Genomic DNA, 25662 nt, shown 5'->3' with positions numbered 1-25662 from the left:
TTTACTGAAGATGGTAAATTAAATATGGAAATAGACAACAGAATCAACAAAGCTGGTATGGTGGGAAGTCAATTGAATAAATTCATATGGAATAAGAGAGAAATTAGTCGGAACACTAAATTAGCTGTATACAAGACAGTGTTCAAACCAGTTTTAACTTATGGATCTGAGAGCTGGGTCAGAAGTAAAATACTTGACTAAAGACTAGAGACCGCAGATATGAGAGTCCTGAGAAAGATTAGAGGCATGAACAGATGGCATCAATGGCAATATCATATTAAAAACGAGGATATCAGGAAAGAACTCGACAATGTCGGCATCCAGGAATGCGTTAGCAGAGCTAATCTCAGGTGGTGTGGTCACTTAAACAGAATGGGCGAGGAAAGATTAGCAAAACAAGTGTTCTCTGCCAGGTTGGCAGGAAAACGACCCAGAGGAAGATCAAGATATAGGTGGATTGATACGGTACAATGTGCCTTAGACGATAGAAATATAAGATCTGATAATATTGGAGTCTTGACAAGTAACAGACTGATTTGGAGGAAAATTGTAGATAGGAAGTTAGTAATGATGTAAATTTTTCATGTAGTACTATCATATCCTGTACACCCCTTGAGGGTACATGTCAAGAATTTGATGATGATGATGATAGTGGCAAGTTTGTTATAGGGAATTTTTTTATCCTAGCATTGTGTCTGTATGACCAACCAAAACCATACTTAATGTAGCAACCATTATAACAAATGTACTGTAAAATACATTTGTTATAATGGTTGCTACATTTGCTAATGTGTGATGTGTAAATTGGTTGTATCTGTAGAAGAGCTATAGAACAAAAATTGAGCGATGCATTAGAAAATGAGATGGGCCACTAAGATAGGGATGTTTAATTACTGTTGATTTTCTGTTGACCATTGTCCAGAATATTAGAGGTTAAGCAGTTATTTAGATGAATGCTGAAGATGGCTCCAATTTTTTTTGGGATGCTAAGGCAGTTACTGATATATACTGATATAAAGAGGATCTCTTTAGATATTGTGCCAGAGATTTATTCACACATGCAACTCCTCCCCACCCCAAAAAAAAGGGACAAGTTAAGCACTTTGAAAAATCATACTATACATTGTAAAAATATACATACTTAGTTTTATTGGTTATAAAATAAGAATTCAAATATACTTTAACCAAAATAAATAATGAAAAAAAAAAACTTATAAATCAACAGCCTTTCTTTTATTTGCACAGAAGCCCACTGATGATTTGTTTTTTCATTCTGTTTATCCTCGTTTAGCCAGGAATAACACCTGTGGTTAAGTTACAAAATGTTGTGAATGTGACAAGAAAAACATGAATATACAAAATTGAGGTCATAATTTTGTGCACAGATTTTGTTATCTTGGGTTTCTTGAGAATGAGGAAGTTATGGAGAGGATTCAGAGGCAAGTGACCAAAATAGTACTAGTCTATGGAGTGTGCTCCCTGTGGGGGATAGTGATGATTTGCAAGTTAGTTTGGTTCATAGACAGAAAAGGAAGGATATGATAGAAACATGTATGTTACAATAGATGTTTTTTATAAGGTAGATGGAAGAAATTTTTCAATAAATGCAGGACAGGAGAGAACAAGGAACACCTTGGAAATTGTGCTAGTGATTGGCAAGAGTGAAGATTACGCTTTTTGATTGGAGAATAGTCATCATACATATCAAGGATTTAGGCCTAGTATGGCCTGTTCCGGCCTTAGAAGTCATCGTTGAATCGTTTAAGAGGACGTCCTGGTTTTCTTTTTCTGGATAGACTTATCTTGTATGTGTTGAATATTCTGGCTCTTCTATATTTTTGAAGAAGTCGAAGTACTAAGCAAAAGCGTGTCCTTATCCTGTTTTAAAAATATCCTGCTAATCAATTGGAGAATAGTGAATGAGGAAAATAGGTTACCAGAGATGGTTGTGAATGCTTTTTCAGTAAATGAGTTAAAGGACAGTTATAATGGGAGAAACTGGGAAAAAAAGAGAGAGTATTGTATTCGATGATAAGAGGTGTAATAATAAGAAAGTGATGAAAGCATGTTTTCCAGGTGCAAAAATAAAGGATGTTAGTAATGCTGTAAGTATGCAGAAGAATGGAGTGGACGAGTTGATTGTATTGGCTGGCACAAATGATTTGAAAGGCGAGAAATATGCAATGAGAGAAGATATGAAAGAGTTGTTGTTGGAAGTGAAAATGAAGAGCAAGAAAGTAAAGATTGTGAGTCTGTTGCCTTGGTATGGTAGGACAGAACTGAGAAGAAGGGGTATGATTATCAGTGAGAAGATTGTGCAGAAGGAATGGTGTGCAGTTTATTGATGTATGGAGTGAGTTTGATGGATGAAAGGACTTGTACATGCCTGACATTTGAATGGTTTTATAGTTAAATGTTTGGAGTTAAATGTTTTGTGATAGTGCAAAACCAGGGAAACTAGAGATATTAGGGAGGAAGAAATGAAGCATGTGTCTGGCCATACCTCTGTGATAAATGAGCATGGATACAGTAATGATTATGTAATGCCAAATGAGATTTCACAGGTCTCCAGTTTAAATGGGTTGGTAATGACATCACACAGGGGTAACTATGGGTACAAAGGGATGTTGAAATGTATGTACACAAATGCAAGAAGTATCAGGAATAAAGGGTGAGGAGTTTTCATTGTGAGCTCAACTTGGCCAAAAATTGTAGGTATAGATGTGAGTAAATCAGTATGCACCATCATACAAAATTCAGTCCTCTGGCAGCAGAATTTCAGAATGCACTTTATTGCTTGGAAAAAAGCCAGAAAGAAAGGATAACATATATCGGTTTATATTTTATAGATAAGTAGGTAAAATTTAGAACCTCAGGATCTTTTACCAACAATAATAACCCTAAGGTAGATATATATATATATATAAAAGGAACAAATCCATTTAATAGTAGAAACTAATAATTATGAAAAACTAACATGTAAATTTCAAAATATTATTATAGTTCCAATTAATGTCACTTATCTGAAAATCACCTAAATATGTCATCTGTCCCATGAAAGAGAAAAATAACTTGTGAAATAAAGAAACTGTATTCCAACTTGTAAGACATTACCATTTAAGAAATTGAATGACTAGAAAATCTAGCCATATAGAAAATCCTATATAGGATCTGGTCACCTGTTCCTTGGGAATGAGGAAAAGGTGGGATAGATCCAGAGCCGAGGGACCAAGATGATGGCAGGTCTATGGAATGCTCCTTATGAGGATAGGTTAATGATTTGTGGGTTACAGAAATTGGTTGATAGGGAGATGAAATTGAAAGATGATGAAAGTTACTTAAAGGTTTTTATAGGATTGAGATTAGAGGAAATTTTTCAGTATGACTAGTAAGGGGTGAACTTGGGGTCATCCCTAGAAATTGAACAAGAGTATGGTTTAGCAAGGATGTGAGGACTAGATATTTTGCTTGGAAATTGGTGACTGAGTGGAATGGGTTGCCATTCTGTTGTGCGTATCTTGTCAGTGACTGAATTCAAAGCAAAATATGACAGACATTGCGCAAATGTTGGTCATTGCTTATGATAGTAATGACTAAGCAATTTTAGAGCCTCCCTTGATGAGTTCCCTTGATCTCATTTCTGTCATTGTCATTGTCTCCTGTATATACACTAAAGGAGATGATTTAGTTTCACTATATATTTTAATAATATTATGACATGTTAAACGTATTATATAGAAATATTAAGTGCTTTATACATAACCTGTAGTTTTAAGATGTCTGCCAACTATCAGAAGTTATTCATAAGAAATTATTTAAAGAGTTATAGGGTTACTATAGAGCAGGTTGAATATATGAACATTAATGCATTAAATTGAATAATCTGTTAAAAGTAGAAAGGTTTCAAATAAAATTAAGTGAATGAACTATCACTTTTTGAAAGCTGAAAACCATTTTTTTTTTTTTTCATGCTAACAGTTGTCTGTCAGTAGATAGTGCCTTTTTTTTTGGTTTGAGTGTGCACTTCAACATAGAGGCAGTAGGTCAAAATGCTTCTGTGAACATGGATGTTTTGGTAAATTTCATTTCACAGGAAGCATGAAGTGGTTTGAAAAAGTTTTAGATTTGTCTCTTGAATAGTTTTTCTTCATACTGTTTTCCAATAGTTTTCGAAGCTACAAACTCCAACTCTTCAAGAAACACATTAGCATTCTTATTTCTCCCTTAGCACTTGCTAACACATAACACTGCTGTTATAGATCTTGTGACTTATGTGTGAAATTGCTATAAAAAATAATAATAAAATAATAATAAAAAACATCTTTATTCTATGTTAACAGTTAACTTATAAATAGCATACTTAAATAAATCCTCTTGCTTTTTTTAATCCCACAAAGTTAGTTGGCTGAGTGGATGGTGTACCCCCCACCAGTAGGCTGTGGACATAGATGTTTGTGAAAGTCTTCAGTAAATGGACACTTTTGTTACCTGGTGTGTGAGACTTTATTGTGCTTATTAGAGGCCTGAAATGACTTGAAAAAAGTTCCATGTCTTTGAAACAAGGTTTCTGGATTATCTAACCCTTAGCCCATCTACAATACTAGTACAGATGTTTTATAAGGGCTTCAGAAATCTACTTGCCCAGTTGTCAGAGATGAGTGAATTTGTGAATTTTAAGCCTCGTTCTGAATGCTCAAAATATATTGCCTTCTTTTCTTTGCATAATTTATACATTTTTTTCTTTTTCCATTTTAAAGTATCTCATTCCCTGCAAAGTTATTTGATCACAGGTGATCAAATGAATGTAATAAAGTTTTATTTTCAACCAGGAGATAGTATCTTATGTAATTAATTTAATAAGTTAATTCCTTCATATACTGTTTGTCCCTACCCAAAGTTAATTTGCATGAAGATATCTTCAATGATATGTCTCGCTTTCTATTTCTGAAATTTGAAGTAACTCCAGTGTATGACAACAGGCTATTTATCTCTCACATTCTGTTATAAACTTAAGTCTACTCTCCATCATCCATAGATTAATTTTGAAATGAATAGCCAAGTATTCTCAAACAACATTTTATTTTGCATAACTTGCAAGTCATCACCACTTTTATAAAAATCAGAAATACTATTAAACAAAATAAATAAATTAAAATAAATAAATAATTTGACAAGACCAATTTTCATTTGTTTCACTGCCAACTGTTATACAAAGTAAGACAAATTGATATTCTTATTCTCACAACACCATCTTTAACTCTTAATGTAATATTGGCATATACTTATTAGCATAGTTATACACTTGAAAATTTTACATGATGAAAACATTTTTTAACAGTACTGCTATTTAAGAAACATAATTATTTTTCAAAGATGAGTCAGAAAGTGGATTGCATTATTAACATGACATTGTGAAAAGTTAGTTTGGCTCTGTTATTTCTAGTGCTGACCATTTTCTGTTTTCATAAATTTTATTATTTGTCTTTTCTGTTTTTCAGACTACACTTTTTTTAGTGTTCATTTTAAAACTATTTGTAAAACTGAAGGCAAAAGTAAGAGACAAAATATTAAATATGCTGAGAAAAGAGTTCTGTTGTGCAATAAATACTCTTTTCAAGGCAAGTGGTTGTGCTATAAAGATGAGGTATAATATATAAACAATATCCTGAGCACTGATGATAGAAACTCTAGATTACAATATTTTTGAAGTCCTTTCAAAGTTGGAGACATTCCATCTTCACAAAAAAATTGCTGTGATATGAACTTGGGCAGAAATCGCCCGACTACCTTGCAGAAACATATGGATTCTAAATTGTTTGCCTTTTTAATACAGCCTGTTATAAAGCTAAATTCATTAAACCAATTTACTGACTTCAAAATGCCAGTAGTCAAATTATTAAGGGATGAATGATATTAAAAGCTGAATGACTAATTGAATCCGAGTAAGAGTGAGAGAGAGATGGGAATGATAGAAGAGGAGAGAATAGAAACAGTAGAAGAGCGGAATTGAGAGAGAGAGAGAGGTATGGGAATGATAGAAGAGAGGGAAAAGTATGGGAATGATAGAAGAGAGGGAAAAGTATGGGAATGACAAAAGAGTAGAGAATAGGAGCAGTAGAAGAGAGGGAATGATAGTGATGCCAGGGTAAGTAGGAGAACAAAGAGTGAAAGAGTTAAGAGGAGAGAGTGAGGGATGCAGATGAGCAATCAAGGAACAGAGTGGTAAGAGCTGTGATGTATGGAGACTTGATGATCTGTTGTGTGCAAGCTAGAATGCCAAAGGAGTTTGCCTGGAGGAACGATAGAGAGCGTGGCTTTGGCTATAGCAATTAAGTGTGTGTGTGTGGGGGGGAGATGAGATGATTGTGATGGTGGGCACGAATGACTTGAGAGGCAATGTAAATCAAGTGGTGAGAGTTCTGAGATTCTTGCTTGAGGTTGTACAAAAGAAAAAGCAGAGAGGAAAGATTGTGTGTATGTGTGTGTGTGTTATGCTCAGGTATGATAGTGACGAGCTGAGCAGAAGAGCAGTAATAACGAATAGCATAATAGCCAGAATGTGTCAGAACAGAGGATTGGAATATGTGGATGCTTGGAGGGCATTTGAGGACAGCAAGGAATTCGTTTTCAAATGGCATACAGCTTGAATTCAAATGCAAGCTGTATGCCAGCTTGCATTTGAATGAGGAAGGACGTAGGCATCTGGCGATTGCTGTTTTCTGAACAAGTTGGTGTGTCAATGCAGGGAAACTAGAATTCCCAGGTTGGATGGTAGCAGGGGGTGGCCTCTTGTGGGAATGGGTGCTTGGGGGATGACATCAGGTAACACTGAGTCCAGTGGGGGTCTGGAGGGGGATAATGATAGGTATTGAAGCAGTGACATTTTTATGCTTTATACAAATGCCAGGAGTATACAGAATAAAGGAGATGAATTGGTGGTGCTGATAGCATCAGCCTGGCCAAAGATTATTGGGATCTCTGAGGCATGGTTGATGGAGAATGATATAATAACAAGAATAGAAGTAGCAGGGTACAACATTTTTTGGCAGGATAGGAAGGGAAACCACAATAGTGGAGTACTGCTTATGATAAGTGATGACTTATGTCCTCTAAGAGTGGAGGCTTTGGAAGGCCTAATAGTTTTGAAAGCATATGGTGTGAGATAGAGGTGGGCAAGACAGGATATTTTGTAGGGTGTTGCTACAAGCCAGGGAGCACAGAGGGTGCAGAGCAGGAGATGTTTTGGCAAGTGCAAGAAGAAGAATGATTGTTATGGGAGATTTAACTACATCAGTATAAACTGGGAAGATGAAAATGCATTAGTAATAAGGGAATGGAATTTCTAGAATTCTTGTGGGACAAATGTCTTAGGCAACATGTCATAGAGAGAACAAGAGGTTCAAGAGTTTTGGATTTGGTCATAGCATCAGAAGAGCTGATAATAACTGAGATGATATCTCTCTCCCAGTTGGAGAGAGTGACCATGTGGTTTTGACTTGGAAGATGAATAGACATGCAGGGCTATCAAAGAAAAGGGAACGTATGTGGAATTATAAGGCAGGTGATTATAATGGTCTTAGATATCAACTTGGGACAGTTCCATGGAGGAAGGAATTGGAAGGCTGAGATATCATTAGTGCTTGGGAAATTGTGAAGGAATATTTGTTAGCATCAATAGTAAGCTGTATTCCACGAGTGAAGAAGAGAACACAATTTGGTGTAAAGTGGATGACAAACAATATCAAACAGGAACTGCAGGTGAAAAAAGACATTATTGGAAGAGATATAAGGAGAGGGGGAGGGATGGAGAGCAGATGCATGAAGAATATAAGACTTAGGCCAGGAGAGTGACTAGTATGGTGAGGAAGGCAAAACTGGAATATGAGAAGAGATTGGCATTAAGATCCAAAGAAAATCCTAAGGAATTTTTTAGTTATGGGGCCAGTAGGAGAAGAAATGATTATGGAAGAATGCCATTGTGGGATAAAAATGGGAATAGAATGACATTGTGGGATAAAAATGGGAATAGAATGACTGCATCAGAATCTGCATCAGAGGGCATAAGTGGAGTTGTTCAATGAACATTTGATTGGAGTATTTCATCCTGGAGAAATAGCTTTTAATACTTAGAGGGATAGGGCAGGTTTAGAGGTGCAAGAGGAGAGTGTGTTCCAAATATTGAGTACTCTGGATGTCAGTAAAGCGGTGGGACTGGATGGTATTTCACCATGGATTTTGAGAGAATGTGCTAAAGAACTGACAGTTCCGTTGACCTGGCTTTTCAGTGAGAGTCTAGCTATGGGAAAGGTACCCAGGGAGTGGAAGGAAGGTAGGATAGTGCCATTGCATAAGGGTGGTAGCAGACTGGAAGTGTCTAATTATAGACCAGTTTGTGTGTCATGAGTAGTTGTTAAGGTCTTGGAGAAATTAGTGAGGAACTAAGGAACCATATACAGCATTGGGCAGATGAGGGTAATGTTATCTGTGAGAATCAACATGGATTTGTTAAGGGTGCTTTTGCTTTAGTAATATGATTGCCTTTTGTAATAAAGTGATAAGAGCAGTTGATGAGGGAAAGGCATATACTGCCATTTTTTTTGGATTTTGCAAAGCATTTGACAGGGTGCCACATGATAAGCTGATACTTAAGTTGCAGATGTTAGTCCACTGGATTCAGGATTGGCTGTCTGATAGGTATCAGAGAGTTGTGTATGATGGGGCAATATCAAGGAGGCAGAAGGTTCCACAGGGACCTGTATTGTTTAAACCTTTATATCAATGACATTGTCAATGGAAATTCAGTTGTTTGCAGATGATGTGAAGCTGGGAAGGGTTATTAGTAATAGTGCAGATGTGGCAGCAACCCTGCAAGAGGAGTTGAATAAAATAGACAGGTGATCAAATGAATGGGGTGAATGCTGGTTTAATGCAGCAAAATGTAAAGTCTTGAAGTTTGGGATACATCGATTGGAAGAAGTAGTGGGAGACAAGAGATCTGGGGTGATGATTGATAGAAAACTGAAATTCAGGGAGCATATTACAAAGGTGGTGAAGGTAACCCAGAGGATTGCTGCAATACTGAGAAGGACACTGACCTGCAGAGATAAAAGAGTTATCATTCCGCTGTATAAGATCCTGATCAGACCACGCTTACAATTGTTCTCAAATTTTGTCCCCAGGATTTGAAGGGGATAAATTAACTGTGGAAAGGGTACAAAGGCAGATAGCAAAGATGGTTTCAGGACTGTACAATGTTAGTTATGAGGATCAGCTGAGGGAATGTGGATTGCAGAGTTTGGTGGACAGAAGGAGAGGTGATATGATTGAGACTTTTAAACTGTTGAGAGGCAATTACAGGGTACACTGGGGAGTTCTTTCACTTGGTGAAACAGCGGAAGGAGCGATGATGACACGGGGCAATTCCTTGAAGTTACGAAAGGAAGCTGTGAGTAAGAGGGTTAGGAGTGGTTTCTTTGCTTGGAGGGTGGTTGAACCTTGGAATGCATTGGCAGATAGAGTGGTGAGAGGAAGAGATAAGTGAGTTCAAGGAGTGGTATGATAGACTTTGTGTTTCCTAGGATGGACTGTACAATGTTAATTATGAGGACCTTCCGCGATGAGTCTCTTGACTCCATGGAGGCTTGAATAATAATAATAACAAAACAGCACCAAAATGACATGAAATGTAAAAAATTTGTCAGTTATTGCTGATATCATTAAAATATTAGTTAAGGAAATCAAAGAGTACTGAATCTTCTTCTAGATGCTTCAATATTTCAAATGAAAAGAAACTTATCTGTTATATGAGATGAGTAGGTGAAAATTACATAATCTTCTCCACAACTCAGCTACAGTGTACTTTGATAGAATGAAGAATGAAATGAACAAGTTATTCTTGCCATGGAAGACTGGTTAGCAGGCATTTGGAATAGCATTTAATATGCTGTGGTTAAAAGAAAGAAAAAGATTAGTGACAAAATTAAAGAGAGATGTGCCAAATCTTACAAATTATTGCTCCCAATTTGAATTTGGCTGTTAAATATGTTTCCTTTGTACTTGAAATTCTCTGGTTCCATTTACCAGAATTCATAGTATATAAAAGTCTATGATATGGATGCTTTGGAATCAGCTGAGTTATAATGTTTCAGCAGGATAATAAGAAAGAAAAAAAAGTATTGTTAAGAATTAATTTTCGAAATTATGGATTCTACAACTGTGTTAGAATAACTCTTTTTATTATCCCGACGTTTCGATCTTCATATCAAGATCATCATCTGGAGCATACATAAATATACAAGACAAGCTGCATTACATTTCAAACTGAAAACTAGAGAAACAATGATTTGATGAAAACCTATGAACATGCTACTCACTGGCATGACCTCTAGTGAGAAAAAAAAAATTGGAATAGCATTTAATATGCTGTGGTTAAAAGAAAGAAAGAAAGAAAAAGATTAGTGACAAAATTCAAGAGAGATATACCAAATCTTACGAATTATTGCACCCAATTTGAATTGCTGTTAAACATGTTTCCTTTTTACTTGAAATTCTCTGGTTCCATTTACCAGAATTCATAGTATGTAAAAACCTATGAACATATGAAAAAACCTTTTCAAAAAAAATGGATACAGCCAAAACACTATTAACAAAATTCTCTACAAGACCTCAATAAAAATAAAGACAAACCAGACTACAATAAAACTATAACCATTCCCTACATTAAAGGGACATCAGACAAAATAAACAGAGTACTACAAAAATACAACCTCAAAGCCACCTTTAAACCTCCTGCAAAATTAAAAAGCTTACTCAACTCATCCAAAGCCCCACTCCCTCTGCTGGCCCACCCTGGAGGGAGTGGGTCATTGGATGAGTACTACTAAGCTTTTGTAGTACTCTGTTTATTTTGTCTGATGTCCCTTTAATGTAGGGAATGGTTATAGTTCACTGTATTTACTGCACTTGCAACATACCATGCATAGGAGAAACAGGACGCACGATTCCGATCAGACAAAAAGAACATAAACAACACATCAAATATAATAATTATGGCGAAGCTGGCCTTTCTGATCATGCCCTGATAACCTTATATAGAATTGACTGGAAAAGCACTAGTTGTCTACATCATACCAAAACATGGTTATGAATGCAAATTTAAGGAAGCCTGTGAGATCATTATCAACCACCCCAATCTAAACAATAAACATGGAAGACATATATTCGTCCCACGAATCCTTTCTCTCTAAGAATAACTATGAATAGGACTAGAAAATCCAGGATCCTAAATCTAAAATAACAACGTTAATACTAAAAAATAGGACATCACTGTTAAAGAAAAAAAATCTGTAAGAAAGAATGTTTATTCATGTTGTTATTTATGAGTAATTTTTTAAATCAAAAATAACAATTGTAATAATAGAAATAGGACATCACTGTTACTGGAAGGAAAACTATCTGTAAGCAAGAATGTTTATTCATGTAATCATAAATTAAATCTAGCATGATGTAATTTTTTTTTTCTCACTAGAGGTCATGCCAGTGAGTAGCATGTGATCAAATTATTGTTTCTCTAGCTTTCAGTTTGAAATGTAATGCAGTTTGTCTTGTATATTTATATAAGCTTCAGATGATGATCTTGATATGAAGATCAAAACATCGGAATAATAAAAAGAGTTATTCTAACAGGGTTGTAGAATCCATAATTTCGAAAATGAATGCTGATCACTGTGTAACACTAAAAGAAAGGAATACTGTTATGAATAGTATGGTTGAAAAAGTTTTTTTATTTTTTTTAAATATTAACTTTGAAATGAATCATTCTCACATCTCTGATATAGAGAATTTGGTGTTGCTTAAGTAAGCAACACCAAATTCTCTATACCAGCACTTAAGTCACTTAGAAGGACATTTATATTCTTGAACCCCATTAATCTGAACCCCAATGAGGTTCAGATCCCATCGGATCTGAACCTCATTGTCTGCTGTGAGACAGTGATTGAAATGAATCACTAAGAGAGGAATTTTGTTCAGCTTGGATACCCTGATCTGTGCAGCATCAAGAAGTTTTAGGGAGATTTTTTGATATTCTGTCCTAGACTTCAGAACAGTATTCTAGGTGGTTGGATTTGAGATTTGTAGTGGGGTGGGTTAATGAAAAGTAGCATTTTGAGAAGAAAAAATACTGAAATTTTTTTTAGAGGCAAGAGGTAAATAAATATCTATCCAAGAAGTGAGACGAGACCCAATCCTGCCTGGTGATTTATGCATTATCCTAAGTTAGGGAAAGTAAATTGTCTGTTTTTTGCATGAAATAAAGCAGGACTGCTTCTTGGCAGCATTAAAGGTGAGGTTACCCTCGCTCCTATTAAGGAATGATATGGAGATTAGCGTTTAAGGCACTGGTTGAAGAAGATGTTAAAGCTTGGAATCATTGTGCACTACTACGGGATTGGTCCGACTATTAGGAGGAATGGAATGTATGGTCACCAACAAAAGTTGGAATACTATTATTGGTTAGCATTGCCTATTCATGTGAATGCATAAGCTAAAACAAGAACGTATTTTCTATTATGTGGTTATAGATCCCCACTCATTAAAGTATGTCCAGTTAGATTTTAACTATGAAAAGGTTGAAAATTCTTTTCAGTTATACTAACATTTGTCAAAGTATCTAAAATTAAATCAGCACTTCCACTTTCTATATTAATTTTTTTATAAACCGTTTAGGTATTTTATTATAAGTTATTCCAGTAACAAGATTTAGATGCACATTTAGAATGAATTAGAAAATTGATTAGAAGCCTGTCTTAATTTTCTTTTTGATTAACTGCACATAAATGTGTGTATGCACATGCGCACCATGTGTGTGTGTGTGTGTATACATATATATATATATATACATATATATATATATAATTCTTTTTTTCCCTTTAGTTTTTTAATGTCTGTATTTCACAATGGGATGTTGCGCACAATGAAAGCTCACTATTCTGCACAGTAAGTGGTTTATTTTATTTATTGTTATCCACTTTATTTTCTTTAAACATGAATAGACTATCATTATGAATGTAAAATCTTACTGTTTATGAATATAAATATCTCAAAATCTATATTTAAAAAAAATTATAAATATCTAACAATAGGGGATAGCCAATGTAGGTGTCTGATTTTAGTGCTTTATTATAGTTGTATTATTAATGTGTTAAATATAAGTGAAATTAGGCCTGTGTAGCTCAGTGAAAGTAGTGCATATGCATTCTCTGAGCTGGGTTGCCCGAAGATAGACTTCAGTTCAAGTCTAGTTACTGACTGGAAGAACTTTTTCTAAGCCTATCTTTGACTAGTTCCCAAGTTAGTCAATTTCTGGCATGGGCAAACAGGTTTTTTCATCCCATAAACTCAAAAAAATTGACCGTAGAACCCACATTATTTCAGACAGTAAAATATCCTGATTTGTAGGGGTTAGGTACCAAGAGATGGTAGCACTTGTTTGCCCATCTCTTCATCAGTTGCTGCTTATAATTAGTGATAGTCATGGGCCATCTACCTCTGATTGGCTACCGGTAGAGATTGAGCTGTCCACTCAGTCTCCAAAAGCTACATAGGATAAAAGGCCTTGCCTACTCTTATAAGAGAATAAAAGGTGTTAGGTGTTTTTTTTTTTTTATATATATATATAAGTAAAATTTGATGTGAATAGCATGAAAGGCTTAGGAAATATCAGTTAATACTCTATATCATAACACTTCTTTTCAAGAAAACATCTTCATTTTATAAATATCTGTAATGATTGCCTCATGCTCTTCTGTCATTGTGGGAAATTGTCCTTCACAAAGTTCATCATCATCATCATCAAATTCCTGACATATACCCTCAAGTGGGGAAGGGGGGGGTGTACTGTATATTATAGTACTACATGAAAAACTTATACCATTATTAAATTCCTATCTACAATTTTCCTCCAAATCAATGTTACCTGTCAAGATTTCAAGATTTCAGATCTCATATTTCTGTCTTCTAAGCTACTTTTTACTGTATCAATCCACCTATATCTTGGTCTTCCTCTGGGAAGACCTTCCTTATTCCTGCCAGCCTGGTAGAGAACACTTGTTTTGCTAATCTTTCCTCTCCCATTCTGTTTAAGTGACCATACCACCTGAGATTAGCTCTGCTAACACATTCTTCGATGCTAACAATGTCAACTTCTTTCCGAATATCCTCGTTTTTAATATGATACTGCCATTGATGTCATCTGTTCATGCCCCTAATCTTTCTCAGGCCTCTCATATCTGCGGTCTCCAGTCTTTGGTCAAGTGTTTTACTTCTGACCCAGCCTCAGATCCATAAGTTAAAATTGGTTTGAACACTGTCTTGTATACAGCTGATTTAGTGTTTTGCTAATTTCTCGCTTATTCCATATAAATTTATTCGGTTGACTTCCTACCATACCATCTTCATTAAAAATTGTGCCTAAGTAGGTGAAATGTTTTACTTGTTCTATAGGTTCTGCCTTCACAATGCAGTTGTTATTTTCAATGTTTCTCCCTGTTTTCATTGTCTTTGTCTTATTATTGCTAATTTTCATGCCAAATTATTTAACAGTTGTTCGGTTTAGTCTGGGAATCTTGCAGACTTGTACCAGATTTATTTAGAAGTATATCATCTGTATAAAGAGCTGAGATTAACATCTCCAATTTTATTATCAGGTTAATTACCACTTTCCTTTATAATGTGATCCACATACAAAATGAATAAAAGAGAGGATAATGTAAAACTTGCCTGACACCAGATTTAACATTAAACCATCTTCCTGTACTTCCTTCAATTCAAACTGCTGGCTTACAACTCAAGTAAAGACTTAAGTATTCCTTGGTATAATGCCCCATTGACACCATATAGCTGTAGCGTTTTGAATGGCTTTTCTCTTGGCATCTAGTCATATGCTTTTTCCAGATCTACAAAACTTAAATGCAGATCTTTGTTATATTCACATAATTTATCAACTGTTTGTTGTAAAGTGAAAATCTGATCCTGACTGCTTCTATTTGGCCTGAATCCTGCTTGTTCTTCACCAAGCTTCCCTTCCCTTCTCAACTGTTCCTCAAGTATACTTGCATAAATCTTACCAGAAAAACTCAGTAGGGAACCTCTGTAATTCTCACATTCAATTTTATTTCCCTTTTTATACATGGGTACTATGAGAGGTCTGCTCCTATCATCTGGAATTCATCCCTCTGTCCAGGTCTTCTGAACTATGCAGTGCAGCCACTGTAAGATTTTTATGCCTCCATACTTGAGCATTTCTGGTCAAATATCATCTACTCCAGCTGCCTTTCCACATTTCAAGCCTTTGATGGCTTTTTCTACTTCAAGTATAGATATGTATTCCTGATTGCTTGCCTGTTGAGTGTTTTTTACCACTGTGCTGTCACTGCTTGTTTCATTTAGCAATTTTCCAAAGTAATTACTCCATACTTCAAGGATATCTTTTTCTCCACTCTTCATGTCATCTTTATCATCTCTAATCAGAATCAGAGTTACTAACTGGTATCAAGTGTAAGGCACGGTATTTTTAAGAAGGATAGAGAGGATTGGAGAGGAAGAGCATGCTGCTAATGATATCAGATGACTTGAATCTAGTTAGACTTAGACCTATGATCGCAGTACTGCTAACAGCATTTCATATGGCAGTGAATTTGAAGCCATCTGTTGAGAGGTGGAATCTAATGAGATCAATTACATAGTGGGTTGTTGTTGTTACAGACATGGTGGATCAGTTGCTAGTGATGAAGAAATGAATCACCAAATAGAAAAGATGAGTGCGAAAAGAGTAATCATAAGGTTGAATTTAATTATCCAAATATTGATTAGGTGGCAATAGAATCTCATGAGAAGAATGAAAATGAATTTATTGAGATGTTGCAGGACAATTTTCTCAAACAGCATGTGACAGAAGGAGCTCAATGCGAAAGAGTGTTAGATTTGATTATAGTGTTAGAGGGTGTTGTTCAGTTAAAGATGTAACTATTCTGCCTCCCCTTTATGACAGTGCTCATGCGGTACTCACTTGGGAAGTGACTAAGTTTATGAATGTTCCATTCAGAAAAGGTTACATACGGAAATACAAAGCAAGAAATTATTACCAACTGAGAAGAATACTGAGTACAATGAAATGGGATTGGTTGCTGAATGGTAAGAATATCGACAGCAAAAGGGAAGCATTTAAACAATACTTAAATGATGTGATATCAGAATGTGTCCTGAGAGTTCAAAGAATAAATAGGGAAGGAGGGAAATGGATGTGTAATCTTATTAAGCAAGAGATTCATAAGAAAAGGATGATGAGAAAGGAATACCGTGTACATAAGGATGATGTCCTTTATGAAAATTATAAGCAGCAGGCCAGAAGAGTCACAATTGTTGTACAGAAAGCAAAGGCTGAGTATGAAAGGAAACTGGTTCTGCCTTTTAAAGACAACCCACAACAATTCTATCGATATGCTGCAAATAACAGAAAGAATGAATATGAAAGAATAACTCTTTTAAATGTAGATAGTGTGAGGGTAATAGATGTAGAAAAGGTTGTTCAACTAACGAATGCCCATTTTGTTAAAAGCTGTCAACCTGGTGTACGCAACATTGAGCCCACTGCTACCTCTTCACTGGATGAAGAAACTTAGGTGTATGAGGATGAGGTATTTGAACTGTTGCACAAACTGAATAAGAATTCAGCAATAGGGACTGATGGGATATCAGCACGTGAGCTTCAGCTGAATTGGCTCTTCCATTGACCAGGTTGTTTAATATGCCTCTCAGAACAGGGAAGATTCTTCAGAAATGGAAAGAATGTATGGTAATTCCATTGCACAAGAGTGGTGCAAAGACCGATGTATCCAACTATTGACCAATTAGTATCTCAGGAGTGGTAATGAAGATTTTGGAAAAATCAGTTAGGGTTCACATTCAGAAATGGGTTGACAGTGAATCTCTACTTTGCATTGAGCAGCATAGGTTTATTAAGGGAAGGTTATGTTTTAGCAACTTGCTCACATTCTATAACAATGTTACCATTGAACTAGACAAGGGGGAATGGAACTTTTGGATTTTGCTAAGGCTTTTGACAAAGTACAGCATGGTAGATTATTGCGTAAATTGGAGGATATGGGTTTGGATTTTAGAATATCCGTGTGATAAGAGGATGACTGACTGACAGATATCAAAAAATGGTATATGGGGGATGTGAGTATGCAAGATTTGGGAATCCGAAGCATTGTTGTCTTGGTTTGCACATCCCCTGAGACACTTTGCAAGTGCGGCAGTAGGTGGCCTCCTAGGGACAATTCCTGGACACTTTTAGATGACTGGCCTGCTATGCTATTCCTCCCTTCCAGGGTTAAGTTTCCTCACTTTCAATAACTCATCAAATGAAGGCTCCGACTCTTATAGGCCGGAGCCAGGAAACTTGTCGAGTGTGATTCCAGATTTCTGTTTCTTGTTTGGAGGTGATCCTTCCACCCGTCTCAGTGATGTCCTCAGGAAGAAAGTTAAAAGAAAGGACTGTCATTAACCCATTTCTTCAAGTTTTCATCATGCTTGTTCCGGTGGTCAAGGAGTTCCAAATCTTAGACACTTCATATGTCAGGTCTGCGATCATGCATTCTCCACTGCAGTTGGGCCTTGGCGTGCATCGCACCTCAAAACATCCAGCTGAAGCCAACACTGCAATGAGAACTGAGCATGTCAAAGCATGTTGGACTGCCGAAGAAGAAAAGATCCTCGCCGCTCATGAGATCGATTTGACGGCTCGATAAAAAAAAAAATCAGTGAGGCTTTATTTAAGGTGTTGCCATTAAAATCTTTGGATGCCATCAAGTGTCATAGATGGAAAGCCAGTTACAAAGCTTTAGTTCAAGAATTGGCAGCCCATCTGCCATAGGTAGGGACAGGTAATATCTCCATATTTCCTGTCCCTGCCTCTCCATCTTCCAGGCACCATCCTGCTGTTGAAGAAGAGGCTTTGATTCTCAGACTGACAACATCTCTAGATGATCCTCCTCTTCCAGAATATAACCATCAAATTCTTAAATCTCTCATCCAGACTCACCTTCTGGGAATAGATATCACAGATCAGTTAAATGACTACCTCCATGCTGAATTCTCCCGAACGCTTAATGCCTCATCAACATCAGCCTACGTCTCATTCTACAATGACTTTGTAGAATGAGATAGAATGAGGAAGAGGGCCTATGCAGCTTAATGCCTCATCAACATCAGCCTACGTCTCATTCTACAAAGTCATTGTAGAATGAGATAGAATGAGGAAGAGGGCCTATGCAGCTATGCAGGCAATGTGCTAAAACCATCCTTGACGGTGCTTCCCCTCTACCTCCACCTCCACACTTCCCTGATGATGACCATCCTATGATATCGAGGTCCATTCCTGCCCTTCAAATATACCATCATGTCTCCATCCAGGAGATCAAAACAGCTCTTCCACCAATTTTTCCGCCTCCAGACCTGATGGCTTTCCTGCATCTAGGCTTTGGAAGGTGCCGCTGAAGATTCTTCAAGACTTATTGGACATTCTCCTTTCCAGTAAAGCAATACCACCATACCTTACCTATGCGCTTCAAGAACTATTTTCATTCCGAAGAAAGAAACTTTAAGCTGTGCATCAGACTTTAGACCTATTACCATCTCCCATGTGATAATACTTAGACTCTATCATAAAATCTTAGTTAAATGACTTCAGCAACATATACAGCATGATTATAGACAGATAGCTTTTGTCCCTTTGGATGCCTGTGCCGAGAATATATATCTTCGTTTTCCCTTCTCTCTGATTCCCGACATCGCCTTAAGCCTCTATATAGGTGTCGCTGGACTTCCAAAACACCTTTGATAGCGTCTCCTACTCTCCTTCGAGCACTGTCTGTTGCTGGATGTCCAGAACTCTTTCTTTCCTGTGTTATGGAGCTAATTCCTATGTTTGGGAGCTCCATCACTACCACTAAAGGATCCCGTGCAACTTCTATTCCTGCAGTGTGGGGTGTTCGCCAGGGTGATCCTCTATCTCCCCTTTCTTTAACTGCATCATAGATGAGTTTCTTCACTCTCTTCCTAGCCACATAGGCTACTCTCTAGGCACTTCTTCCTTTAATGCTATGGCCTTTGCGGACGATCTTATTCTCGTAGCCTCTACTAAGGTAGGCTTGCAGGAACTCCTTGACCGAGCAGTTGACTTTTTCTCAACTTCTATTCCTGCAGTGTGGGGTGTTCGCCAGGGTGATCCTCTATCTCCCCTTTCTTTAACTGCATCATAGATGAGTTTCTTCACTCTCTTCCTAGCCACATAGGCTACTCTCTAGGCACTTCTTCCTTTAATGCTATGGCCTTTGCGGACGATCTTATTCTCGTAGCCTCTACTAAGGTAGGCTTGCAGGAACTCCTTGACCGAGCAGTTGACTTTTTCTCTATTTGAGGCCTTTCTCTTAATGTGAAGAAGTCCTGCTCTTTAGCTCTTGTCCCCTCTAGTCGTGACAAGAAGCTTAAGGTTGAGACTATAGAGTTTTCACTGCACGGGAGGCCATTGCATGCTTTGACCATCCTGGAAGAGTGGAGATACCTCGTTATCATTTTCACCCCAAAGGGAAGGTCTTCTGTCCCTTCTATCCTAGAAGCTGGAATCGCTTCTTTGAGGAAAGCTCCTCTCAAGCCCCAGCAAAGACTGTTTCTCCTTTTCCACTATCTCCTACCTCGCTTTTGCCACAAGTTGGTGCTTGGTAGGACATATATCTTGGTACTGCCCTGAATGGACAAGGCTATCTGTTCAGCTGTGAGATCATGGCTCCGACTGCTGCCTGACACCCCTACTGCATATTTCCACATGAGGGTGAAGGACGGCAGGCTCGGGGTTTCATCACTTAGATGGGTGATCCTACGCCTGTGGCTGTCCAGAGTCACGAAATTAGAACTGTCTTTTTCCCCTATTTGCAGAGGGGGCTTTCTATAGCTTAATACAAGAAGACTTTAGGTGGGTTAAAGGCTGGTCCCACTATCAAGGTACCTTAATTGAGTCAGCACCTGCAGAACACAAGAGATAGGCATCTCTGCTGCACTCTTCTGTAGATGGTGCTCCTTTAAAAGAGTCATATCTGGTGCTTCCCTATCATTAATTGGTAATGGATGGCACCAGACTCCTCCCTGGGTTCGAGTATATTGACCTTATCAGGACGAGGATCAATGCCCTACCCACTCGAGCCCACACAGCTCGATGGGGTAATGACGACTCAAACTGTAGGGCTGGCTACAGTGAGATATTGTCTCATATAGCCCAGTGTTGCTTCTGCACCCATGGGGTCTGCGTGGCATGACACCGTGGTCTCCGTTCTGAACAGCCACTTTAAGAACAAAGGTTGGGAGACCACGGTGGAACCACATTATAAGACCTCCGTGGGTTTGTGTAAGCCAGACTTAGTGATTAAAAGAGATGGTGATGTTTGGATAGTTGATGCCCAGGTGGTGGAATCAGGGCATCCACTAGCCTATAGCCATAATAATAAGATAAACTATTATAAGAATAACCAAGATCTAGTTAGTAAGATATGGGAGGAGCATGGGGCAACTCCGAGGTTTACCAGTGCCACCATCTCTTTACATGCCGTGTGGAGCACAGATAGTTATAAGGACTTAAAACAGCTTGGGCTTACACAGAAGGATATAAAAGTTCTTTCCTTGAGGGCCCCACAGGACACACCAAAGAATAACTACAATGATGACTAGAACAGCATAGGTAAGACACTTGTAAAGGCTTAGGCCTATATCAAGTCTGGACGTGATGTAAGGGTAGTACTGCAAAAAAAAAAAAAAAAAAAAAAAAAAAAAAAACCAGTGGTGTACCACAAGGATCAGTGCTTGGTCCACTGTTATTCAATCTATACATTAATGATATTGGGAAGGATTTGACAAGCTACATACAGCTATTTGCTGATGATGCAAAGATAGGTAGAGTAATCAGGAATGCTGCTGATATGCAGTACTTGCAGAGTGATTTGAATAGACTGAAATTGTGGGCATGGGAAAATGGATGTCAGTTCAATGTCATTAAATGTAAAGTCATTCACTTCAGCATGATTAGATATCCAATGTCATATTATATTGGTGGGATTATGCTAGAAGAAATTGATCAGGCTAGGGATCTTGGAGTGTTAGTAGATAAGAAGTTGAAGTTCAGGGCCATGTAGCAAAGATTGCAAATACAACTCAAAAGATCATTGCGATGCTGGAACGAACGTTCACATATAAAGATAAGGATGTCATTTTGCTTCTTTACAAGGCCTTGATAAGACCTCACTTGAACTATTGGCACAGGGCTCCTGGTTTCCATGGTGATTCTGATATAGTGGAGAGAGTGCAAAGGAAATTGTTTTTTTTTTTGCAATTCTTTATTTCACAATCCTGAAAAATTATTTCAGGATTGTGAAATACTAGTTGTGAGGACAGACTGAGAAAATATAGGCTGCAGACGCTAGCAAATAGGAGAAAGAGGGGTGATATGATTAAGACATACAAACTTCTAAGGGTCATAGGATTTCAGTCGATGGAATTTTTCAGTTTATGGAGGGTGGGGAAAGGGACAAGAGGGTATCCTTGGAAGCTGAGAATGAAGGCCGCTAAGAAGGGGATGAGGGTTACATTTTTCTCTAAGAGGGTGGTGTGTGATTGGAATGTATTGCCATTGGATGTTTCAAGCGCAAGCTTTGTGAATGAATTCAAGAATAAATGTGACAGCTGGTGCGTGTAGTATTTGGTCTCCCTTGATGAGTCCCTGACTCATGAAGGGAGGCCAAATATTATTATTATTATACAAATATTATTATTATTAATATTAATAGTAATTCCTTTTACAGCACTCTTTCCTCCATTTCTGAGCTTTTTCAAAAACCTCCAGAATATGTTACCACCTTCCTGAGAAATCCAAATAATCCAAACAAGTTGATTTTTCATCAAGCTTTTGGTTTGGGATTGGTTTTTGTTGTTTCATTTCAGACTAGTTTTGGTTTACTGTTTTCAGTTTTGGTTTTAGTTCACTGTTTTGGTTGAGTATTGCATGTTTTAACTGTCTCTACAATGTTTATTAATAGTATTGTGCATAATTAATATGCATAATAAGCACCTCCATAGCGCAATTGGAAGAACAACGGTACATTGTACCCTTCGATTGGGATTGGAATGGGGCCTAAAGTTCAATTCTCGTCGCGATGGGAGGAATCTTTATCTGGACAATTTCAATCGAAGGTGAGTTAGCCGATCTCATACGGAGGTAGCAGGATTTTTCTCCCGGAAACTCGGGTTTTTCATCCTGCATACAGACAAATCGGCCCTTCAGAACACATGCAATTTACAGACAAAAAATACTAGTTGTGGTAGTGGTGGAGGTGGGCAGTAGATGGCATTGATGGAGATGATTCGTAGTAGAGGTTCGGTGTAGTGGTTGAGACAGTTGTAGGTGTCCTCCCGTGATGAGTCCTCGGACTCCTTGGAGGTGTCGCAAATAATAATAATAATAATAATTCAAGTATATGCCTACTATACCAAGAAAATGAAATTAGTGAATTTCACGAGTAAATTCTAGAGGCAATTTCCACAACATAATCAGATGATGTATTGCTAATAATGGTAGATATGAATGCCAATGTTGGATCAGAAAAAACTTCAAGATGCATGGGACATTATGGACTGGGTCACAAAAATGGCAGAGGAGAAAAACATATCCAGTTTTGCGAAGAAAATTGCCTTGTGATAACTAATACAATATTCAAACACTATCCAAGAAGAATTTACACCTAGAAGAGTTCAGGAGAAACAAGAAACCAAATAGACTACATTATGATTAAAGGACAGGCTTAAAATTGTATTAAACAAACAAGGACATCTGGGAGCAGACATCAACTCAGATCATAATCCAGTAATGGTAATAACAGCAAGATTAAAATCAATAAAAAAAAAAAACATAAAAAAGGAGCAAGACAAGTTCCAAAATATGACACCAGTATTCTTAAAGAAGCCACTATAAAAGATATCTGAATTCAATTAAAATGTGAATAAGATACTTGGTAATATAAGTGTAAAAAAGGAAACAGCTTAACAGAACTGGTATGCATTCAGAACAAATATCCAAGAAACATAAAAAAAAAGGGGGGGGGGGAAGAGATTACCTAAGATAAACAGAACTGAAAGGAAACCATGGATGATTAAAGGAAATACTCGATATGCTGAAGAACAAACCAGATTATAAGAGAGTGAACAAACTCTTTAAAAAAAAGGATTCAGGAAAGTGATGGAAGCCTGGTATATAGATAAATGCAGAGAGAGATAGAAGAACTGGCTAATGCACACAAAGAAAGAGACTTATACATGAAAAGCATGGGGAGTAATAATCTTAAAATCACAAGATGGTAAACCTATCATCAATAAGAAGGAAATACCAGGAAGATGGCAAGAACACACAGAGCAACTGTACTGTGCATATAGAGAAGAAAAACCTAACACAAACAACCTAGATGACCATGATATTCTTACTAGTGAAGCATATAATGCAATAAATGGATTAAGGACAAGAAAACAGCAGGAAGCGATGAAATCATGGCAGAAATGTTAAAAGCTCGCATTGATATAGGCATGAATGCTTTGACAATGTTATGCAACCAAGTTTACAACACAGGATATTTCCCAAAAGACTTGAGACCCTCTATCTTCATACCCATTCCAAAAAACCACAATACTACAGAATGCTCAGAGTATAGAACAATTAGCATCATGAGTCATGTTGCTAAAATACTGATGAAAATTATTCTGCAAAGAAACAAAAGAAAATTCAGTTGGGAAATAAGTGAAAATCAGGTTGTATTCAAAATTAAAAAATGGAACATGAGATAGTATTTTCACTCTAAGAACAATAATAGAAAGATTGCTAGAAAAAAATAGACGTTTATATATACTTTGTAGATTACACCAAAGCTTTTGAATTCAATCAACCATATGAAACTGATCATCAATAAAATTTGTATGGATGGAAAAAATATAAGGCTGTTAAAAAATCTATACTGAGAACAAACAGCAGCAATAAGAGTTGACAATGGGATGTCTCAAGAATTTACAATCCAAAGAGGTGTATGACAAGAATGTATACTATCCCCCAATACTCTTTAATTTATATACTGAAGCAATATACAAGGAAGTAGAAAACATAAAAAGAGTATCAATAGGAGTATGGAACATAAACAATTTAAGATCTGCTGACAATACAGTTTTGTTGGTAAAAAATAAAAAAGATCTAGAAAATCTAATCAACAGTGTAAGAGTTATGAGTAAGGAATATGGTTTGCTTTTTAATCCCAAGAAAATCAAGACAGTGGCAATAACCAGGAAAAAGACAACACCTAAAATAGATATCAAAATAGATGACATACCTATTCAGCAAGTAGACAAATTTATGTATCTCGGCACCTTAATAACAGAAGATGGAAGAAGAACAAGAGAAATAAAAGAATTAAAATAGCTAGAAAGAAATTCATCACAATGAAAAATGTCCTAACATCTTGGGATTTGAGCATTAAAGTGAGGATAAGGTTGACAAAATGCTATATATATGGTCGATACCATTGTATGGAGCTGAGGCATGGACATTATTAAAGGAATCAAAAGATAAAATTAAAGCTTTTGAGGTGTGTATTTTAAGAAGATTATAAAGGTATCATGGACTCAGAAAACAAATGCAGAAGTTCTACAAATAACAGGAGAAAAAATAAGTCTTCTTGAAACTATCAAAAGAAGAAAGGCCAATATTTTGGACATTTGCTAAGACATGACAGCCTACAAAAAGTGGTTCTGGAATAAATGATAGAGGGAATGAGGAATGCAAAGATTAGAGCAGTAATCTTAAGAACTGTACATATCTGACATATGAGGAATGTGTAAGGGAGGCACAGAAACAAAGTTGGTGGAGATACATGGTAGTCAACCTCCTGGGCAGAGATGACACATAATGGTGATGACTGGGTATGGAACAAATAATAATGTGCTGGCTATTTGGGATTTAGCAGACCAAATTGTACTCTCTGTTGGTTTAACCACAAATGCATATATGATACAACATGATGAGATTTCATGCCAGCTGGGGTGTCACCTGGTTAAATAAGGCTCCCACTGTTTTTGTCAGGGAACCGAGGCAAACTGTGAAAAGTCAGCTATTGGAACAAGTTCCAACTCAACATCAAGAAGAAGAAGAAGAAACCAAACATAACATCAGAAAAACTGAAGATAGGAACCATCAATGTAAGGAGTATTACTGGAAAGGAAATCGAACTTGTAGAATAATTGGAAAAGTATCACATGGACATAATTGGCATTACTGAGACAAAGAAGTCAAAAACAGGTGAGATCTTACTAAATAATAAGTAAATAATAAATGTGCTAAGAATGTAGCCATACTCAAACCAAGGCTGTGGCTACATTATGTTGATGATGTGTTTGCTATTCGGTCACATGGTCCAGACACATTGGATACATTCTTAGTGCATTTAAATAGCCAGCACCCAAAAATCCACTTTACAATGGAATTGGAAGCTAATCCCTTCCTGGATAAACTAATCACATGTCTTT

At 36.9% G+C, this 25662-nt stretch overlaps 1 protein-coding gene across 1 annotated transcript in view; it reads left to right on the top strand.

The window, feature by feature from the left end:
* Positions 1-25662, top strand: part of LOC150104149 (uncharacterized) — a 295320-nt gene that overhangs the window by 237324 nt on the left and 32334 nt on the right. The window contains exon 18 of the mRNA XM_090396408.1: positions 12934-12996. Within this exon, the coding sequence (XP_090252534.1) occupies positions 12934-12996 (63 nt within the window). The remainder of the gene's footprint in view (positions 1-12933; positions 12997-25662) is intronic.

The sequence above is a fragment of the Typopeltis vanoorti genome, chromosome 8, assembly GCF_054136105.1.
Source record: "Typopeltis vanoorti isolate ZY-2024b chromosome 8, IOZ_Tvanoo_1.0, whole genome shotgun sequence".
NCBI classification, from domain to species: Eukaryota; Metazoa; Arthropoda; class Arachnida; order Uropygi; family Thelyphonidae; genus Typopeltis; species Typopeltis vanoorti.
This window is presented reverse-complemented; position numbering and strand designations above follow the sequence as displayed.